General features: G+C 39.0%; 2 protein-coding genes, 1 long non-coding RNA gene and 1 other non-coding gene across 4 annotated transcripts; 3 read left to right on the forward strand and 1 right to left on the reverse strand.

Moving 5' to 3' along the window:
* The first annotated feature begins 6247 nt into the window (after positions 1–6247).
* TRNAY-GUA (transfer RNA tyrosine (anticodon GUA)) lies at positions 6248–6341 on the forward strand. Its single transcript has 2 exons — positions 6248–6284; positions 6306–6341. It is a non-coding gene; the product is annotated as a tRNA-Tyr (tRNA).
* LOC131328896 (protein WHAT'S THIS FACTOR 1 homolog, chloroplastic) lies at positions 6334–12657 on the forward strand. Its single transcript, XM_058361860.1, has 2 exons — positions 6334–6873; positions 11138–12657. The coding sequence occupies exons 1-2, from the start codon at positions 6499–6501 to the stop codon at positions 11984–11986; spliced, it is 1224 nt and encodes a 407-aa protein (XP_058217843.1). The 5' UTR covers positions 6334–6498; the 3' UTR covers positions 11987–12657.
* A 699-nt stretch (positions 12658–13356) lies between these two features.
* LOC131328897 (uncharacterized) lies at positions 13357–16342 on the reverse strand. Its single transcript, XM_058361861.1, has 4 exons — positions 16203–16342; positions 14835–16104; positions 14597–14743; positions 13357–14126 (listed from the first exon to the last, which is right to left on the reverse strand). Exons 1-4 carry the CDS (start codon positions 16251–16253, stop codon positions 13597–13599), a joined length of 1998 nt encoding a protein of 665 aa, XP_058217844.1. The 5' UTR covers positions 16254–16342; the 3' UTR covers positions 13357–13596.
* A 104-nt stretch (positions 16343–16446) lies between these two features.
* On the forward strand, positions 16447–17093 carry LOC131328899 (uncharacterized). Its single transcript, XR_009200570.1, has 2 exons — positions 16447–16585; positions 16917–17093. It is a non-coding gene; the product is annotated as an uncharacterized LOC131328899 (long non-coding RNA).
* Positions 17094–18182: the final 1089 nt, after the last annotated feature.

The raw sequence follows: 18182 nt of genomic DNA on the forward strand, positions 1-18182 counted from the left end.
AGCTTTTCAACACGAGGACAACCATTTTCTGAATACAATTTTATATTAGTGGAGTTTTATGTTTCTCTTTGTGTCTTACATAGTGCGTCACTTATACTAATACTCCTTCCGTCTCAAAACGGATGACAATTTTTGAAACTCGTGTCATTTTTCGTCGCTTATATCTTTCAATCTATAATGTTTTTCATGAGTTTGAAAACTTTGTATAATAGAACTAATCGAGATCTATCAAACAAGATCCATATTGCATATTTTTTTAAACTATATTGAAAGATATAAGAAATTGAAATTGGCACGAATATCAAAAATTGACATCCAACTTGGGACGAAGGGAGTACTGTGAAGTACTGTAATGAACTAGCTACAATTTGATACATAGTAGTACAGTACTATATTGTTGGCTATTATTTGTACAGATAAACGAATAAGTTCGACACACATCTGCCCCGCTCAATCCAAATTTTAGGACCCTTACTTTTTGATAGCGTTAGTCACTTCACATTGGTTGGGTATTGACACAACATTGCCTATCGATAGATCCACCCAATTTAACCCCAAAAACTTATCCCCTCCTTCCTTATTTGTTTGTTAAATTTTGACATACGTGTCCTTCATTGAGGGTACATATGATACACCCAAATAAGAGGTATGTATTATAGAACTTCCCCTTGGAGAATTATATCAATGTACGCTTTTGAGAATCCATCAACGTTTTACGAATGAGATCCCTCTTTTTCTGTTTATGTTTTGTGGATCCCTCTTGTTCATGTTTAGTCCCCATGCTGCTTCTTTTTTTCCTTTTTTGGTTACAAAGCCCCCATGCTTTTCTTTTCGAAGGTCTTTCTATTTCAACTTCTCTCTACTTCTTTCTACTTCAATGGTATATATAGTGACATATGATGTGCCTTGTCCTATCCGTTGGCATGCCATGGCATGTCTAGACTCAATTTTAGGTGAATTACATTTACCCCCCTCAAAGATGCCTTCTTCTTTTTTAATTTTTAATTTTGCCTCCTTAATGTTTAAAACTCAACACTCAATCTCCTTCAACAATATGAAAAAACAATAAGGTCGACACCGTTAACAGAAATAATCAGATTACACTGTTGCCCTTCTTTGACTAGTATCTTCCTGAAATCAATTCAGTTCTTATTAGTGGAGGTGGGGGCAGGTGAAGACAAGTCCATTGCAGTGGCAATGGTTTTCAGCGTTGATGGCTAGTGGTAGAGACAGTAGGAGATGCATTGATAAATTTGTCCGCCATTTTACCGGGTATTAAGATTGTTTGAATAATGGAAACACTAAATTTAGGGCATTTTTATCCTTAAAGTTATACTATTAAACATGTCATATGCTTGTCAGGCGATTTGTTCATCCTAAATCCTAGTGGATGGTTCATGGAAGGTGTAAAGTTTCAAATCTCAGGTACTTTAAAGAGGTTAAGTGTCTGAGTAAATCATTAGGCGTGCAACTCATAAATAGTTCATAGTTTAGGGGGTTAAATATAACACTTCTTTTTTTTTTTATGCTTGTTTGTAGTAGGTTTTGGATAGCAGATTGTCTTGACAATATAGTAAGCGCAAGTCATCAGCTCAAATTAGCTACGTCCTTGCCCTTTTATACAACCACTTATCCGTTGCATCTAGTATTTGTTTAATGGTACGATGTATTGTTTTAGATCGCTGGCAAAGTGATACCATTAGATTTTTTTTTCTGTTGTTTAGCAAGAAGTGACGACATTTTGCCTAAATAGTAGGCATATATATAAGGGAATGCTAAAGATTGGTAACATAAGTTTTTTCAATCGGGATCAACTCCTCTCCATATTCCATCTCTCCATACTTCCAAACTTTTCTTCTGTTGGTCAATTTCGGGCCCACAACTATGATATGAATAATTCCCCTTGCAGAACATGTAAAATAGAATACTTTTGCGAAAAATTAGTTTAACTGATATCGATAAATATGTAAAGAAATTGGATCCTGTTCTACAAATTGTAAGCTTTAAGTGTAAAATACATTTGCCATTCATTTTAAGTTATAAAATGCAACATATTCACGTATCTATTCAAGGATGGAGCCACAGGGAACAAGTGGCGGCGGCCGCTACCACAACGATTTCAAAAAAGTACTATTACTTCATTGGAAAAAAATATTTTATTCCCAAACTATATAGACCCGCCCCCACCAGATTTTTTTTTTAATTTTTTGTTATATAAAAAGTCTTTAATCCTCTACTTTTTTTTTCTAGAAATTGAAGGAGGCCAACAAAAATAATCCAAAAACAAATTCAATGAGCCAAGTGAAATATTATGAAACATGAGGTCTAAATTAAGGAAAATCAAACTTCACACTGTGTTTTTATGCAAACTCTGTGGAAAAAGACAAACAAGAAAAACACCTAAGAGCAAACAGAAATAAAGGAAGCAATGTATCCAGGGCTATGATTGAACGGCGTCGAAATTCACAGAGAAACTTTCTTCAAAGTCAAGAAGGTCTCACACATTGAGGACATTGCTGAAAGTTTTGATGTCGATTCTATCAACGATACTTTTAATGACATGAAAGAGCATCACAATTCAAGATACCACACTGGAATAGATAGATTAAATTAAAATTACTCTTTCTTGGTACTGTACATGCATACGACTCGTTAATTGTAATGTTCGATATGCTATTTAAATATTTTCTGAAGTCTATGAATATGCATATTATGGTCCGTCTTTTTATTTTTTTTAGTGTAATGTTTGCCACCACTAAGGTAAAATCCTGACTTCGTCCCTATATCTATTGATCTTCGATTAAAACTAAATTTTCGCAGATATGTTCTTTTCCATGCATGTATTCTATAAGATGAACGATTTGGATCATAGTTGTAAACTCGAAATGGTCTCTCATTATAACAGCATAGAGAGGGGTATGAAGAGGAGCTCATCCCTTTGTAACCCAAACCGGCTGACCCCATGTGCCTATCAGGTTTAGTCCAACGAACTTCGGATCCTAGGGAAGATCTTGAATATAGTAGTTCTGTTAATTCCATGTTTTTTTAATTATTATTAATATAAAAGGAGTTTACCATTCCAGCCATGGTAATATGAGTTCAACTAATTTCATGAAGAAAATCTGGCCAATTAATTAACCAACTAACAACTCTACTTATTAGAAATAATCTCTTGTTATTGCATCGAAACATATAAATATTAATGATTAATCTAGCTAGCTAGAGTTGAATTTGGGAAAAGGAATGGTTGATTTGTTGAAACCTATAATCATTCAGGAATTTCCATTCAATGTTGAGCCTAGCTAGCTACGAATTGTATTTGTGATCGATAGTAGGAATTAACTAGAGGATATATACTAAAAATTCATTATTGAAAATGTAAGTGGTGACAGTAGTAGTACACTTGACTTGGTGCGCTCTCCATAATCGCAAAACGCACACACACATATATATATATATATAAGACTAATTTTGAATTGGATTTAAATACTTTACATGATACTAGTGCGGGAGCCACCACAATTATTGAAAATGTAAGTGGTGACAGTAGTAGTACACTTGACTTGGTGCGCTCTCCATAATCGCAAAACGCACACACATATATATATATAAGACTAATTTTGAATTGGATTTAAATACTTTACATGATACTAGTGCGGGAGCCACCACAATTCGCACCGAAAAAAAATAATGTAACCCATACAGATAAACCTAACAAAAAAAAAAAACCTACATGTGGTGGATTTTTTTTTACCAACGGACTCTTTTTGTTTTCAACAGAAGAAGTATATCCATTTAAAAAAGTCATATGGTATCTACATTTTTTATCATTGGAATACAGATCAGGCCATACGACATTTAAAGATTTCCATCAGAATACAGAGATATAGAGGCACAACCAAACCCTAATGATATACAGGAAAAGTAAAGAGACGAAGCAGATATCTAGCGCTTAAGCAAGTGCTATCGCTCATTCCACACCGTTATCAACAAGGATCGGCTTACGTGGAGCTAGTACCTAGACACCAGACGCCTCGGGATGGCGGAGCTCCATATCAAAGACAATATCAAAAATTGATGGAAATCAACAACCCACCAGACTAAATCTGAATTGAAACCGGCCTAAATCCAAACAAAAATCGGACTAAAACCGAACAAAAACCGGACTAAGTTCAGACAAAAACAAAATAAAACAAAACACACACTCTCCTCTGTCATTGAGTTGCCCTTCTCTTGCCTAGCTACTATCGATCAAAGCTCCCAAGCCGGTGACTCAAGAAGCCACTGGCGACCACTCAGTTGCAAACCTAAAAGTGGTGCGACGACGAATGGTAAGTGGTTTTTGGTGGAGAAGGGGAAAGGGAAACCAGATCTGAAGGCAAAGATTGATTCCTCCCCTCCCGCCACCCAAAGTTGGGTATAAACCCAAAGGAGAGGGAGGAAAAGGAGAACAAGAAGCGTGACGGTTGTTTTAGGGTTAGAGAGCGGTGCTCCTATTTTTTTTCTTTTTGGGATGGAGGCTCAGATACCCTTTTGAACTAGTTCCTGAGAAATATGATATCTACCCTTCAGAAATTCGAGGTTATTGGAGATTTTACCAACGGACTTGGGCTCCGTTCCAGAACACCTTCTTAAAAAATAAGTACTTATTTCACATTTTCAAATTAAAAAATAATGTAAATAAAAAATAATTTTTTAATTTTTTTTGCACCATATTAAAGATCTCAATGAGATCTATCAAACAATATCCATATTGATAGGAAAATAATTTGCGTAAGCAAATGATTTTTAAGTTTGAAATTGCCTTCTTAAAAAATAAGTACTTATTTTCCTTTCCGGAACAGCGCTTTGATGGATTCAAAAGCTTGCGAGGGACAATCTTAGTCCTTAGAGCATCCCTAGTAGACTAAGCCCGTTCCAGAAACGAAATAAGAACTTATTTTTTGTGTAATAAGAAGGCTTGTTCCTGAAAATAAGAAGGCTGCTACTTATTTTGAAAGAATTTATATAGGTACCGACTGGCCGGGGAGGAAAATCGTACCGGCAACCTTGCTCGGCCGTCTCTGGCCATCGGACGGCCGATCCGAGCCATCCAAAAATTCTATAAAAAAAAAATGAGGGGGCCAGTGTGGAAATCAACGGCATCCGAGGTGTGTAGTGTGCTTGATCCGAGCACCCCTTTTCCGTGTATATATGATCAAGCACCCTACACGGAAAAGGGGTACTCGGATCAAGCACCCTACACACCTCGGATGCCGTTGATTCCCGCAAAGGCCCCCTCGTTTTTTTTTTTTAGAATTTTTGGACGGCTCGGATCGGCCGTCCGGTGGCCGGATATGGCCCGGCGTGGCCGCCGGTACGATTTCCCTCTGCCGGCGCCCATTATCATAGCAACAGTCTTATTTTTTATATAAGGCAACTTCAAACTCAAAAATTATGTGTTTACGCAAATAATTTTCTTACCACTATGGATCTTATTTGATAGATCTCATTGAGATCTTTAATACGGTGCAAAAAAAATTGAACTTTTTTTTTCATTTGCATTATTTTTGAGTTTGAAAATGTGAAAGGAACTTTTTATTTGAATTTTGTGGAATGACCCTTCTTATTTTTGAATGAGAAGTGGCAAAATAAGTACTTATTTTTTAAGAAGATTTCCGGAACGGAAATCAAAATCCAAATGTTGCTAAGGTTAGAAATGTTTGCTCCAAAAAGTTTTCACATTAGAATAATCAAATTTAGCAATTTTTTAACAATTTATCAAATTTTGGTTCTTGAATAATCAAAATTAGCAACCTTTTGCTAATAACCAAATTTAGTGAATCTTGCATCTTTGCAATCAAGTACACTTATCATTACATAAAAATCTTATCTCTCCTCCATTTTCACTCTCTCTCTTTCTTTTTCTACCATATTGTCAAAAAAAATACTTTTAAAAGCAGTTTTTTTTAATTTTTTTTTTTTCAAAAACTGTTTTTTTTTTTGAGAACCTTTTTTTTTTTGGAAACAAGAATTTTCCTTAATAAAAGAAAACTTTTTTTTTTTTCCAAAAAATGGTTTTGTACCTCTAATAACAATTTTTATTAGTTTGAAAACTATTAAAAATACGTTTTCTATATTAATAGTTTTTAACTTTTGTAGTTTGAAAATTTAATGGGGCAAGTTTTTGGTTTTCCTTCTTTCCACTTCTTTCCCACAAGTTTCAAAGATAGAATAATTTTTTTATTTCCTTGACTGATAAACAAAACCGACCTTAGCTCAGTTGGTAGAGCGGAGGACTGTAGTTGGACAAAATCCAAATAGCCATCCTTAGGTCGCTGGTTCGAATCCGGCAGGTCGGATACGTTTTTCTCCCTTTTTTTCCTTTTTCCCCTCACTCCATTTCTCTGGATTTCAACCGCCCCATTTTTACCTCTCTTTAAGTTTCTCTCCTCTACAGCCCATTGATCGAACGATTCATTTCCCCATTAATAAAAAATTCGCCCACCCCCCCCCCCCATGGCTTCAGCTTGGCGACGACTCACCACCACCGCCATCACAACTCTCGCCCACATTCTAAACCCTAATAAATCCCAACCCCATTCCTCTCTCTCCTCCCTCCTCACCTCCACCAACTTCTCCACCTCTTTCCTCGTCACCAAAACCCCACAAAAGTACAAGAAGAAGAAACGCAAAAAGGACAGCCCCCGAACAAATCCCGTCCAGCACGACTCGCAGCGGCGCCCCCACTTGGAGGCCATCCTCCAGCGAGACGCCGCCTTTCGGTTCCTCACGAGAACCAAAGAGTACCTGTACAAGCAGCCGGATCACGTCCTCCGCCTCGACGACGCCGGCAAACTCCACCGCGAGCTAGGCTTCCCCCGCGGCCGCAAGGTCCTGTTGTTTACAAACATACTAGCCCTTATATATTCCTTTTTGCTATTGGTTATATTAGGCATTTTGGTATTCGACCATTGCATTGTTATTAATTTTTTTAACTGACCATTGCATTATTCATGTGCCATTTGTTGTACACAATTACTTTGTTCATTCAACGACTACGTATTTTAATTATTGCAGGGTGTCATTCAGCATAGTTTAGTGTGCTGAAAATAGAATTTGTTCTTACTTTTTAATTACTAGCAGTTGGGTACACACGTTGTGGGGTTCCGAAATGCCTGGTTCAGTCCCTCTGAGCTTCTGGTTAGGATGGATGGTTCACCTGACCTGCACAAGGAGGCACGACTAAAAGGCCGCACCGGAGGGACTCCGGAATGGTCCTCCGGCGTGAGAGTGAGAAAGTGCAGAGCAAGTAGGAATGGACTAGGGTTTAGTGGGGATTCGGGGAAGATCACTTGTCCCCCTTTAGGGCTTCATTCTTTGGTATTTATAGAGATCCCTTTGCTTGCTCTCCAAGTACGTCGGCTGACGTCACATGTAGGGTTTGATAACCGTTTTGAGCGTGAGTTGGCACCCCCACGTGCGCTCATCGTTATCCTTTGGCATAACTGCCTGGTCGTGACGTTAGACATGTCACCTCGGGCCAAGGCGGTTCTACTCGCACATGGTCATGCTGGCCCACCATGTATGACCGGAGCCTAAGAGCTCGGCTCTGGGCGAGCAACGTGGGTTCTGTAGTTTGTGGATCAAGGAGCACCCTTCGCCCGAGCTCGGCCATAGCCGAACCTAAGAGTTGAATGGGCATTCGAGTCCTACGGTGGTCTCGAGGAAACGACCCCTGAACGTCAGCACTTAACACGCTGGCCTAGGCGCGGGCTGAGCCTAAAAGCTTCGTCTGCAGCCAAACCGGTCTTGGTGGTCCGAGCTGTAATGTTCGGCCCACTACACACGTGTGTTCAGTTGAATAGGTGTGAGGCGTGGGTAGTTGGGTTAATAATTTAACACTTTGTCCTAACAATTAATTCATGTTACATTTAAGGAAGCTGTAAAAACAGTTTTTCGTTAGGGAAAGGGTGAAAATCATTTTTGTGATGCAGTTTGGGCTGTTTACGAGTTTACCCATAGCAGCCTCAGAGTCAATATTCAGATTCCCTAGTTCCTCTCGAAGTCAGGAAGGCGATAATGTGCCTGGGGAACGAATCTAGAAGAAGGGAGACTAATCAACAAAGAGAGATCGTTAACTAAACTGGTTCCAACATTCTATCATGATCCACAACATTCCAGCATCCAATGTCTATTTCGGATTCTATGCTCTTGACTTTGAGGCTGAAACGCTCAGGAGGAAAAGACCTAAGAATCTTTCTCATAATTCTCTCATAACTGACCCACTCACCCAGTCTAGTCATAGAGGACACAATAGTATTAAGCCTAAGATAGAACTTATATATCATTTCAGACTCTTCCATCATACATAGCTTCCAACATCTGCAGTTTCAAATATTTCACAGTAGGAGTGTCGTCGTAGGCATCTATGAGGATATCCAAAGCCTCCTTGGCTGTCTCACACTCTGACATCCTCCACCAGTCAGTGTCAGTGACACCCTTAGATATGGCATTCAATGCCAGAGAGTTGATGAGCATTTCACTAAGTTCAGTATGATCAAATTCTTCCTGGGGTTTCAATCTTGTTTCATTAGTCTCCACCTTAGTGACTGTGGGAGGTTCATATCCATCTTCTACAGACTTCCAAAGACGTATATCCATGAACCTTAGGAACTGTTTCATGCGAGCTTCCCAGTAGTTGAAATAAATGTCATCGAGTAGAAGACATCTTGGACTATCATTGTGTTCTGGCAAATCTGGCTTCATAGAGAATCCAAACAGACCTAATTGACCAATAGCGTATGCTCAACTGTATTCTATAAACACCTCAGATTTATTGAATCAGATTACTGTCAATGATACCTTATTGAGATCTGCCATGACACTTGAGGTATCACGGCTGCTGCGTTGTGACTCTGCTAAAGAAACATTCGCAGCGAGTGAGGCTTATCACAAACAATTAGGGTTTTATAACAATCAGTCAGCCCAATAGTGAAGCCCAGGCCCACCCTCTCCCGCATGTAGTACAGTGTCTCTCTTCTTCTTTTTTGGTGTATGCATAGAAATTTTTTTAGAATTAAATAAATTACAATTAAGTAAAATCAGTGGCAGAGTTATTGTGGTGCTAGCGGGGCCCGGTCCCACCCAGTTTATATTTTGGTACTGTTTGCATAATTTTGGATAGCTAAAAGAAATTATGATATGAAATTTCAACCATCTATATCTATATATAGAGATTAGAGGGGCTACCCTCTTTTGGTGTGAACACTTTTGTGAAGCTCCATCACAAAAATGATTTTCACCATTACCCTGATGAAAAACTATTTTTACATCTACCTTAAATGTAACATGAATTAATTGTTAGGACGAAGTGGTAAATTATTAATCCAACTACTCAAACCTATTCAACTGCACACGTGTGTGTGCCCAACTGTTAGTAATTAAAAAGTAAGAACAATTTTTATTTTGAGCACATTAAACTATGGTGAAATACCATGCGATAATTATATGTAGGGATGATAGGGAGAAATACTCAATATATATTTGTACATTTTCTCTATCTAGGATTTCAAGACAGTGAATGAATACAAGGCACAATCTCGCAAACTAGTTTTTACTGAAAGCTTCAGTTGCTATAAGACGTAGATTTGAGCAAAAACGTCATCAGTTGTATATTTGTTAATTTAGAAGACACGTAAGGCAGTCTTAAAAATTTTGATTAATGATTTGAACAAAAAGTTCGATGGAAACTCAAGTGATATGGGCAAAGAAGCACGGACGCCTAAAACAAGGTGACATCATCACTCGGACGCTCTCGGACACGCATACGATACTCTTTTTTTTTTTCGTGTCCGTAATTAGAAAATAAAAATCTTAATTCGGATAAGTGTGCAACAATCTTTCTGCCACATGTCCGACACTTCTTTGGCGTTTATGACAGAAATAATTATGCAATCGACACTTCTTGGACACTTGCTAACATGCGACTATTGAAGACATTGCAATTTTTATTTGGCATATCATTATGATACACAAAGTTGGGACCATAGTGTTTTTTCCAATTTATCATATTATATTCATTTGGAATCTTGTAAGGATTTCGATTCTTGAGTCCCATGTCAACTAGATTCTTCATAACTTATTGTATCTTGTGTGTTATATAATTTGGAAACCTATACTTATGGTGATATATGTGCATAACAATACATTTGCATAAATGTATAAATGAACATACCCTCAACGTGTCTGTGTTCTACATTTTAGAGAAATAACATATTCACGTGTCTATGTCTTAGTAGCATGGAGCTTCTAAAGTGGTGTCACTCCCACCTTAGGACCATGCTCCTGCACTCCTGACCAAGGACCTTGACAGGAGCATGCTCCTTACGAAGATGGGGGAGCTTTTGTATAATCCTTAAAATCGAAAAATAGAAATTTGTCACTTGGCTTTGTTAATTGGTCTTTGATGAACTCATACATCTAGTCCAAGTCATGACATCTTGAAAAGAAAATCTTTTTTTGTAACAGTAGCCCATTTCTTACACTTAATTTTACTCCCTAGAATGATTGTAGTATTAAAGTGTATATTATATGCTACATTTTTTTCATCATATATGTGCACGTTCCTTTCACGCTTCCAACCTTGGGAGCTTCTATATTCCCCCGCCCTTGCTTTGTGCAACTAAGGTCTATGTCTTGTGGTATCAGTGTCTTGTGTCCAATGTTCTAAAAGTCGCTAGGCGTTAGTCGGGCGGTCGGCCACCTTCGAGCGATTAATCGGCAATTAATTGGTGCATATTAATTAGTAATCGACAATTAATCGTTAGTCGGACCTAATTGGGTAGGCCCCGCCAGTGATTAATCAGCTATTAATTGCCAATTAATTCCTTGTTTTAGAACACTGCTTGTGTCCGTATCCGTGCTTCTTAAGATATGGGTATGAGAAGGGACGGAGGGAGTTTCAAGCACTTTCTCACTCAAATTTCAGTTTGACTGACGTTTGAGTATGGAATCCAGTTGCTCCTGCATATTATGGTTTGGTTTCTGATATTTGTAGGAATGCAGATTAGATGTTTGATCAGATTTTGAATGCAGATTAGATGTTTGATCAGATTTTGAATGCAGATTAGATGTTTGATCAGTTTTTTTCTAACAGGTCCTTCGCTCCATCCAGCGGCACCCCCTCCTGATAGAGACCTACCGCCATGATGACGGCAAGCTGTGGTTCGGATTCACCGACTTCATGGAGTCGTTACTCCAAGAAGAGAAAGAAATAATGAATGCTATGGAGGAAGACAGAGTCACAGTTATCCGGAAACTATTAATGATGTCATCAACGAAACGAATTCCTTTGAGCAAATTGTACCATAAACGGCTTTTATTTGGCATTCCCGAAGATTTCAGGGATCAGGTTGCAAAATACCCAAACTACTTCAAAGTTACGGTCGAAGAGGATGGGAAAAGAGTGCTTGAGCTCGTGAACTGGGATCCCTTACTGGCAGTGAGTGCATTGGAGAGAGAATTCATGGTAGACGAGGACAGGGTGAAGAAAGCATTCAAGTTTCCTTTAAAACACGGGAAATCCTTGGATTTGGAAGAAGATGATATGAGAAAGGTGAATCTGCTGAACACGCTTCCATTGGTTTCACCATATTCAAATGGTTCTAAGTTTGAGCTTTGGACTTTGGAAGCGGAGAAGTACAGAGTTGGAGTTTTGCACGAGTTCTTGAGCTTGACTTTGGAGAAGAGGGCTTCAATACACCACATTGTGGAGTTCAAGGAGGAGTTGTGTCTTACCAAGCATACTTATCAGATGCTTTTGAAGCAGCCTCGAACTTTTTATTTGGCGGGTACGGAGATGAATTGGGTTGTGTTTTTGAAAGATGCTTACGGTGAAGATGGGGTTTTGATTAATAAGGATCCACAAGTGTTTTTCAATGAGAAGTTGTATAGATACGCGCAGATGCTAGAGATGGAACCACGTTCTGATATCGTTGGGAAATAATCTTTGGAACTTGTTAATTTCTCATCTGTGCAATGTCTTAGTTTTTTAAATGATTAAGATAAAACATTGATTCCTTATCATAACTCAATCTTCAATTTGCTGGAACACTCAACTGAAGGAAAAATCCCTATCAAGATAGACTGAACCGACAACCTATACTTCAACTAAAGGCACAAAAAATCCGAGGGTTCAAGAGCTTTTGCAAACACGTCATAGGGCTGGCCCCCTAGATAAAGCCCAGAGGCACTAATGAAGGTTGTAGATGACAATGTAAAAAAGAGTGATTCCTTCCTCATAGATAGAGGACTTAGTTGGTGCGATGTAGCCTTGCCGAGGGGCTTCTTTCTTGCTCTTGTTCTGTGCAAAGGATTCAATGGGTACATCTTTCGCAGGTTGTTATAAATTGAGCAGAGCTCTAACTCTTGCACAACAGGGTCAATGCTGTATTCTGAAGGAATAAGGTATCTTACATTGATCCTAGACATTGTTTTTGCATTGATCAATTGAGTCATTTGTAGTCTATTCCAGTGGCCTTTTTTGGTAATGGCTCTTGAATTCATTTTCATGGTTTGGAAATGAGAAGAAATGTAAAGCTAGGTAACATCCATGTTCCTGAGAGTGTTGAGATATATCTGAACAAATGAGTTGATTATGAAGATATCTTTGTGTAATTTCTCTGTTGTCTTGTTGGTTTTTGAATGCCCTTGATTTGCTAATTGAAGCCCATGATTCTTACTTGGCTCTGAATGTCCTGTTGATAATTTTCTCAAGGTTCGGTTTGTTTATTGTGTCACAACTGGCAACACGTTGGTTGTCAAGCGAGTTGAATTGGAAGTAACCATTAGTAAAGACCTCTCCAGCTGGTGGCAGAATACTCTCTGATGTTAGATTCAACCAAAATGCTGTATGTAATTGGAACACCATTGTCTCGTTCTCATGTTAGATCAAGACTTGGTCGTTTAGGGTGTCGTTATGGTCGCATAACCGATGACTGATTAGGAAGCTAAATTGTAAAATAGACGAGGCAAGCATTGTCCTCTTGTGGTTCGGGTTATGCACATCTGTGTCCAAGATAATATCAAGACATATTCGTTTAGGGTGTCGTTACATCTAGCTATCTAATACTTTCCCTCGCCTGAAACTCCAGCTTGCATGTGAAGATTTAAATATTCATAAGTAGGCGAACTGAACGTGAAGGGAAAAATGATAATGCAAACAGTGAACACATGCAAACGAAGAGAATTGAACTCAAGACCTCTCCCAGGCTATGCTATGATACCATGTTAAGTTATCAACTACTCTCCTTAAGCAGTTAAAAAATAGCCCCAATTATCAAGCTATCTAATACCACAATCCAAAGAAATTATCAGTAAGCACAAGAATCCACTGAACACATTCTCATAATCACAGAGTTGTTATGTTTGTGAATTTAGAGAAAACCTAGACAAATCTGAACGGAAGTGCACTTTATCCAAATTCAAATTGAAACCACCAAAGCCAGCATATATCTAGCTTGTGGAGAAACCCAATTTGGAGAAAAAAAACAAAAGCAGAAGCAACACTAACCACTTGTAAAGCAAAAAGGAAAAAAACAGAAATTGAAATCCTATCTACCGGGAAGATGAAGCTAGCTCAGCAGACTTCATCTTCAGGTCCGAGTGATGGCGGCTTCGGCTTTTTGTTTTGTGCTTGGTTTTCTGCCCCAAATTCGCATTGGCCCCTCCCCTGTGCAAACTGGAGGAGACTGATCCTCCTTGGCTTACTCTCTTCACTGTTTTTCTATGGGTTCCCCTACTGCTATTCCCAAGGGCAGCTTTTGCAATGCTTTCTGTTGCCACCTCGCGTGCCTTCTGAGGATTAATCGGCTGTTTATTCAGGTAGGCCAGCTTTGGGAGAAGACTACAAGCCGCTTTCCGCAGTTGTTCGTCGCTGATATTGCTCTGGATTGGATTCCCCAACAGATTCAGAGCTAGAAGGGAGTTGTAGTTGGCCACGAGCTGGCCAAGTCCTTTTGCTGTGGTTATCTTGTTGAAGCTCAAGTCCAGAACAGTCAGCTTCAAGGGTCTGTGCAGCCCCTCAACTTCACTGATCTTGTTTCCAGCAAGGTAAAGCTCCTTAATCAGTGTACAGTTTGACAAACCTGATTTCATGTGAATACAGATTAAGTCATATGGTCAAACAGTTATATTAGATCAAAAAAATTTAAAAAATCTAGCACTTATATGTATGATGTTTGGCAGTGATATTTGGATGGATATGCATTTTGGATTAAGAAGCTTAGTTTGGACTGCTTTGCAAGTATTTACTGAGAGGTGTTCTCAAATTCTTTTTATATAGGCTACAATCCAAAAACTCTTCATTTCTGATTATAGATTGAACATCTTCTCATTTCGGAACAAGACCGCCTTTTCTCCTATGTTGTATAAGCTACTATTCAAATAGCTTCCCTGACATGTTTTAGTTTATGATTAAAATCCAAAATCTACAATCAATATTCTAATATGTTACTAAAAATCGCTCCCAAACACCCTCGCTTGATTAACAGGGAGTTGATTTTCAAGATCTTTTGTTTTAGGGAAGTCCCGTACGCAGGCTACTGAGGATACATACCTTGCCCAATCCGAGAGATCCGGTTGTAACTGAGATCCAGTACGCGCAATCGGGTTAACTCTCTGAAGCCTTCGATTGTGCTGATTTTATTTCTGGACAAGTTGAGAGTGTGGAGACCTTTTGGCAGAGACCCTGAAGTAATATGAACTGCGAAACCAAACCAAACCAAAATAGTTTGAGCAATCTATTTTCAAACATCTCAAATGATACTTTAACAGTTACTAATTCCGTCACTCACCAATCGAGTTGCCTGATAAGTTGACAGACCGAAGACTGGTGAACTGAGCAAGAGTTGGAATAACTTTTAATCCAATTCCCGTCATGTGAGCCACTGTTGAGGAGGAATTCAGAGACCGGATAACATTATTTGCATGTAAAATCTCCTCTGGAAGATTCAAATTCGGACGCCGAGTCAATTGAGATGTATTTCTTGCTAGCGATTTTCCATTTTCTGGAGATGGCGGGAAATCCACTCCACTTTCATTGTCTCTCTCTTCAGCATCGTTTACAGGGAGTACAGGTTGGGTTGCTTGTTCTTTCACCCACTCATCCACTCTAGTTAATGGCGACTCAGTGGAAAAAGCAACCCACTGGTTCTGTGGCATAAACCCAGAAACCCCTCCGTGAAAACCATTCCAGTTCTGGTTATCCTCATTCTTGGGTGATTCCATTGCGCCAACCTCCAAGGCCCTGTTTGGCTCCAGAGTATCTGAGCAGTACCCGCCTTGTTGGTTGTAAACAGACGCGACAGACACCGTCTGTGGTTTTAGACTCCAAACCGGTTGCAAATTCCTGTGGCTCCACAAAAACAACTTCCACCATAGCCTTCTGCTTCTAGAAGGCAGCACTTGGCTCGACGAATGCTTCTTCAGTATCACTTTATCAGCACTACAATGGGACATCACTGACCTAGGGCTGCCCGAGTTTTCGGGCCGAGCTTCCTCCAGAAACCGGTCGGCTAATTGCTGCAACTCTTCAAATGACTCGGATTTTGAAGGAGGTAACTGATCAGATATCCTTCTGAACACCTCCCTTGTTTCCAAGTCAGAACATGAGCGTTTAAGCTCTGGCGATGCCCAGAATTCCGCCTTCCGAACACCTGGATCACTAATATTCCCGTTTTGGATCAAACCATCACCCTCTTCAGAATCTTTATCAGGTTTTCTCTCGAATTGTGTCTCGAAAAATTCCTTCTTTTCCATTATTGCTTGATTGGTTTCTGAGTTCGAGTCCACGACATGGGATTGCAAATCGAAGTCTGAATTATCCCTCTTCATCGATAAGTCTTCATCTAGCTCATCTTCCCCTTCATAAGCCACTTCTGTAGCTTCTTCTTCGACAGGACTTTCGTGGTCCATTACCTTGACCTTGCATCTAGAATTTCCTGAAATACCAAAAGGAACTGGGACACTAAAAGAAGTCGATTTCGATTCATTTGTCTCAAGTCTCACTTGTAAGGTCTTAAGCTTTTTGTTGTAATCCGCAGTGGTTGAAGCTGACTTATCCCCCTACAATCAAACAAGAATTGAAGTAAAGAAAGTTTAGCAAATACAAGTCAATAACGTGAAGTTGAAAAATGAAAACAATTTAACTGATTGTTTCTGACCTTGTCTTTCTTCCTCCCAACAAGTGCAGAGAAGCAATTGAATTTCGACATTTCCGTTAATACGGTTGACTCAAAATACTCTATATAGTCTATACAGAAACAGAACAAGACAGTCTTCTTTTGGGCCTCTTTAATGTCTCCACTCAATTCTATAGGCAAAGTTCACATTGTATCAAACGTTAGCCATAATCAATGGGCAGGCGCCTGGCCAATGACGGAGCACAATCGAACGAAAACGACGACGCTGAAGGTTGACCGGAAATGGAAGAATCGACGCATGCCCGAACCCACCTCAAGAAACAATGAGGTTTCGCTAAAGGGTCGGCCAGAGTTAGATTTCTTCAGCTTCTCTCTAGAAGCTTCACCAAGAACAACTGCCCTGCGTTGACATATATGTATATACTTTCATTACATTCAAAGAACAAAATGTCAAATTCGCAAACCCATGTGGGGAAATTCTTCCAGAATCACATCGGAAACATACAAATGAAGATAAACGATTAAAACATAAAGGGGTTTATTCGTACGAGACGGATTCGAATGGGAAGCCCCTTTTTGAGTAATTTCATTTTATACCAAAAGCTGGAAAACAAAGACCCATGGTTTAAAGAACTTTGATCTGCAAATTCGATGACCAGAACATATATAAAGAGAAAAGTTAAAAACAGAAACCCAAAAAGAGGTGAAACTTTGGTTTACCTGTTGAAGCGGAAGCGAAAGTGTGCCAGATCGAGAGGGAAAAATGATATGCTCTGTCCAAGTTGTTCTTTTACGGCTATAAACTCGTTCAGATCTCACAGAATATGCCTGAATTCTGCGTGAGTATATAGATTGGTTGTGTATGTGTATGTGATATTGATGGAGAGAGTGAGAGAGAGAGAGAGAGAGAGAGAGAGAGACAGAGAGAGAGGTGGAAGAGGTGCTGGTGGATGGGAGAGACTTGGGAGGAAAATGATGAGAAGAGACTAGAAACAAGGTAAGATGTGGGGCGGGAGATACGCGCAGATTACACGGTCCAATGCCTGCTCATAATTCATATTTTAAACACCCATACAAGACAGTTTACCAACGCGCGCGCACATACACCAAATGTCGTACGGTGAATTAACGGATTGGGAAAAACAGCCTGTATAGTGTTGGCAACGGGCTGAATCGGGGCTGAATATTACTATTCTCTATTCTCGTTCCCAATCCCTGAACCTCTTCCCCCTCAGTTCCCTCTCTGATACCTGACGGGTATTTGCCTTTTTTTACCCTTTACCTCTGTCCCAAATGGGGAACATCGATCCCCCGTGGGATTTATGGGATCCGAATTAAAAAAGAAAAAGAAAAAAAGACAGAGATTTCAATTGTTTAATATTGTAATTGCAAACAGTCAATAAATGAAGCTGAGCTCCGTTCATAGTTTCCACAGTTCCAAAAAAAAAAGAAGTGATCACAACATAATCCAAGGTCCATAGTAGTGAATACAAAGTTTACGTAGTTCATAATACATAAATCACAATAGTACAGTATATTCTAAGGATTCGGGACAGGAAATCCTAAGTTCAAAAAGTCTTTTACCGTGACAAATGAAATTCTACCAAATCACCCCCCAAAATAATGGACAAAAGGAAAATTGGCCCCAGTCTTCTCTTTTTCATTCTTCACTCTGATAGTTGTCGTCATATTATTAGCCAGTTTGGTTCATCCATACCTCAACATTAAGAAAATCCTTTCAATTTTGTCTCATCCTCACATCACAGTTTGAATATTTTACTATTCAAAAAAAAATTTAAAAATATTATGATGGGTTGAATCTATAATAACTAGAACTAATCTCACTGGAGGTGCTCTCTATAAATTAATTAGGGAGATTCTCAAATCAGATCATGTAAACATCAAGTTGAATAGTCTTAAGATTCAGTAGGTTTAAATATTGATAGATTTTTTTTTTCCATGTCAAAAAGAAAAATATATTGATAGATTAAGAATGAATTA

Source organism: Rhododendron vialii, chromosome 6a (genome assembly GCF_030253575.1).
Source record: "Rhododendron vialii isolate Sample 1 chromosome 6a, ASM3025357v1".
Taxonomy (NCBI): domain Eukaryota; kingdom Viridiplantae; phylum Streptophyta; class Magnoliopsida; order Ericales; family Ericaceae; genus Rhododendron; species Rhododendron vialii.